We start from the raw sequence: 2,258 nt of genomic DNA, 5'->3' as shown, positions 1-2,258 counted from the left end.
ATTTCACTGGTTCGTTCCGAGAGAACTCCTTGGAACTAATTTAAAATTCAGGGAACTAGCAGATAACCAGTGAAATTTCACTGGTTTGTTCAGAGAGAACTCTTTGGAACTCTTTTAGAATTCAGTCTCTTATCCTCAATTCTTTTGAACGTGAGTAGCTGATCATCAGTTAACATCTAAAACCTAATTATCCAAACTCTAAACTAAAACCTCAACAGTCCTAATTTTTCGAGTCATTTTTCGTTGGAAGTGGGCCAGAATAATTATGAAAGGAACCTCGGCACCGTGAAATGAATGTCTAAATTCGGGGGTACAAAAGAGAGCCTGAAAGTGGGAGAGGGGAACTTAAAAAGGGCCTTTCTTTCAGAGCAAGTCGAGTTCCGAGAATTAATAAGGAGGCTCTCGCTCTGCAAGTCTACAGTTCTATACGCCTATACGGCATACGCCATACGCTACGGTTACGCTACTCCAACTTACCCCACGTTCGGCCTGCAACTGATTTTCGTGGCCCATAAAGTTCGGCATGGATGTCAGATTGTATCCGAGACCTCGACAAAAGGAAACGCTCAGCCTTTCGCATTTCGTGTCAGTCCCTGGATGACCGGTGTGGTAAATGCCCCAGGCTTTTACGAGGCTCGTAATTGCCATTAGGACCATTACTGTCCAAATCGCATTCATCTTCTTGCTCTTGCTCAAAGTCTTTTGGCGCCCAACACAAAAATCAACAATTTCCAAAATCAAACTCTCAACACAATCTCAGTTCTTAAATTAAACCACATTCTTCAAATCACCACTTTTTAGATTCACTTCGTATTTGTAATTATAATTCGAAAATCTCTTCTTTGAAGATTTTGAATCCCTAAACTTCATTTTCGGTTAGATCTTGTCGAAAACTTTTATATCGGGGATGTTCAGGATATTTTGAAACCGGGAAACCGAGTTTTTTAAAACTAGGAATTAGAAGACGATTCACTGGGATTGGTTGCACTTGGTTGAAGAATTAAATTATATTTTTTATAATTGAGAGGGATATCATTATGAGAAATGTCTCAAACTTTAATATCGGGGATGTTACAGATAGTATTTTTAAATCGACAACCGGCTGTTTCTACGCTAATAATTAGAAGTCACTGATTCACTGGGATTTGTTTCACTCGGTTGAAGAGTTAGATTATATTTTTCATTGACGAGAGGGATATCATTTAGTGAAATTTGAAGAGCGATGTGTAACTCATCCACGCATTTGAAGAGCGCGGGTCGGACTGATCACACAAGTTTCAAGAACTCGTGGTGGGCTCTCAGGATCGGAGGTAGTCGGGCAAACTCGGCGAACATCGGCTCTAGTGAGGAATTGAGAGCATAGTGAGTGAGGGAATAATAACATACGACCCATACCTTTCTTGTCTCAAAAAAAGGACCTTTTCTCCCTTTTTTTATTAGAATATAATGCAATTCTAAAGAAATAATTAGAATTCAGAATTTGTTTAAATTTATTCTTTGAATGAAAATCAAAGGATTAGCTTTTAGACTGGCGTTGAATTTTCAACTTAAAGCAAATTAATTTTCAACCAAACATGAAACGAATTTTTAACAAAACAATTAATTTACAAGAAAACAATTGAATTTTCAAATAAAATTAAAATCTTTAATCAAAATTTTTTTTTAACAAAGTAGTTTAACTTTGAATCAACTAGTTGATGTTTTAAATTTTAACTGAATATTTGAATTTATTAACCATATAGCTCAGTTTTGTAATAAAAAAGAATCATTTTTAACAATAAATGGCATTGCTAAATATGAAACTAAAAACAAATTAATTTTCAACCAAAAATAAATCTAAATTTTCAACAAAGAAGTTAATTTACAACCAAACAGTTGAATTTTCAAGTAAAATGATGAATTTTTTATAAATTAGTTCAACTTTATACCAAGTAGTTGATTTCACAATAAAAAAATGGTATAATTAAATCTTTAACTAAAAACATTAGTTTCCAACCAAAAATGAAACGAAATTTTCAACGAAGAAGTTAATTTACAACCAAATAGTACAATTTTCAACAAAAATTATCAATTTTCAACCAGGAAGTGAATTTTTTACAAAGTGATTCAACTTTAAACCAAGTAGTTGATTTTTCAAATAAATAGTTGAATTTTAAACTATAAAAGGATCAATTTTCTACCAATAATGGTATAGTTAAAATTTGAACTAAAAACATTAATTTCCAACCAAAAATGAAACGAATTTGCAAGAAAAAATT

General features: G+C 33.1%; 1 protein-coding gene across 1 annotated transcript in view; it reads right to left on the bottom strand.

The window, feature by feature from the left end:
* LOC117168652 (frizzled-4-like) overlaps positions 1 to 1,243 on the bottom strand; it is a 35,139-nt gene extending 33,896 nt beyond the window's left edge. The window contains exon 1 of the mRNA XM_033354324.1: positions 478 to 1,243. Within this exon, the coding sequence (XP_033210215.1) occupies positions 478 to 678 (201 nt within the window). The 5' untranslated portion in view covers positions 679 to 1,243. The remainder of the gene's footprint in view (positions 1 to 477) is intronic.
* Between the last annotated feature and the right edge of the window lie 1,015 nt (positions 1,244 to 2,258).

Source organism: Belonocnema kinseyi, chromosome 1, assembly GCF_010883055.1.
Source record: "Belonocnema kinseyi isolate 2016_QV_RU_SX_M_011 chromosome 1, B_treatae_v1, whole genome shotgun sequence".
Lineage (NCBI taxonomy): Eukaryota > Metazoa > Arthropoda > Insecta > Hymenoptera > Cynipidae > Belonocnema > Belonocnema kinseyi.
Note: the sequence above shows the minus strand (reverse complement) of the source record. Positions and strands in the feature narration are given on the sequence as shown.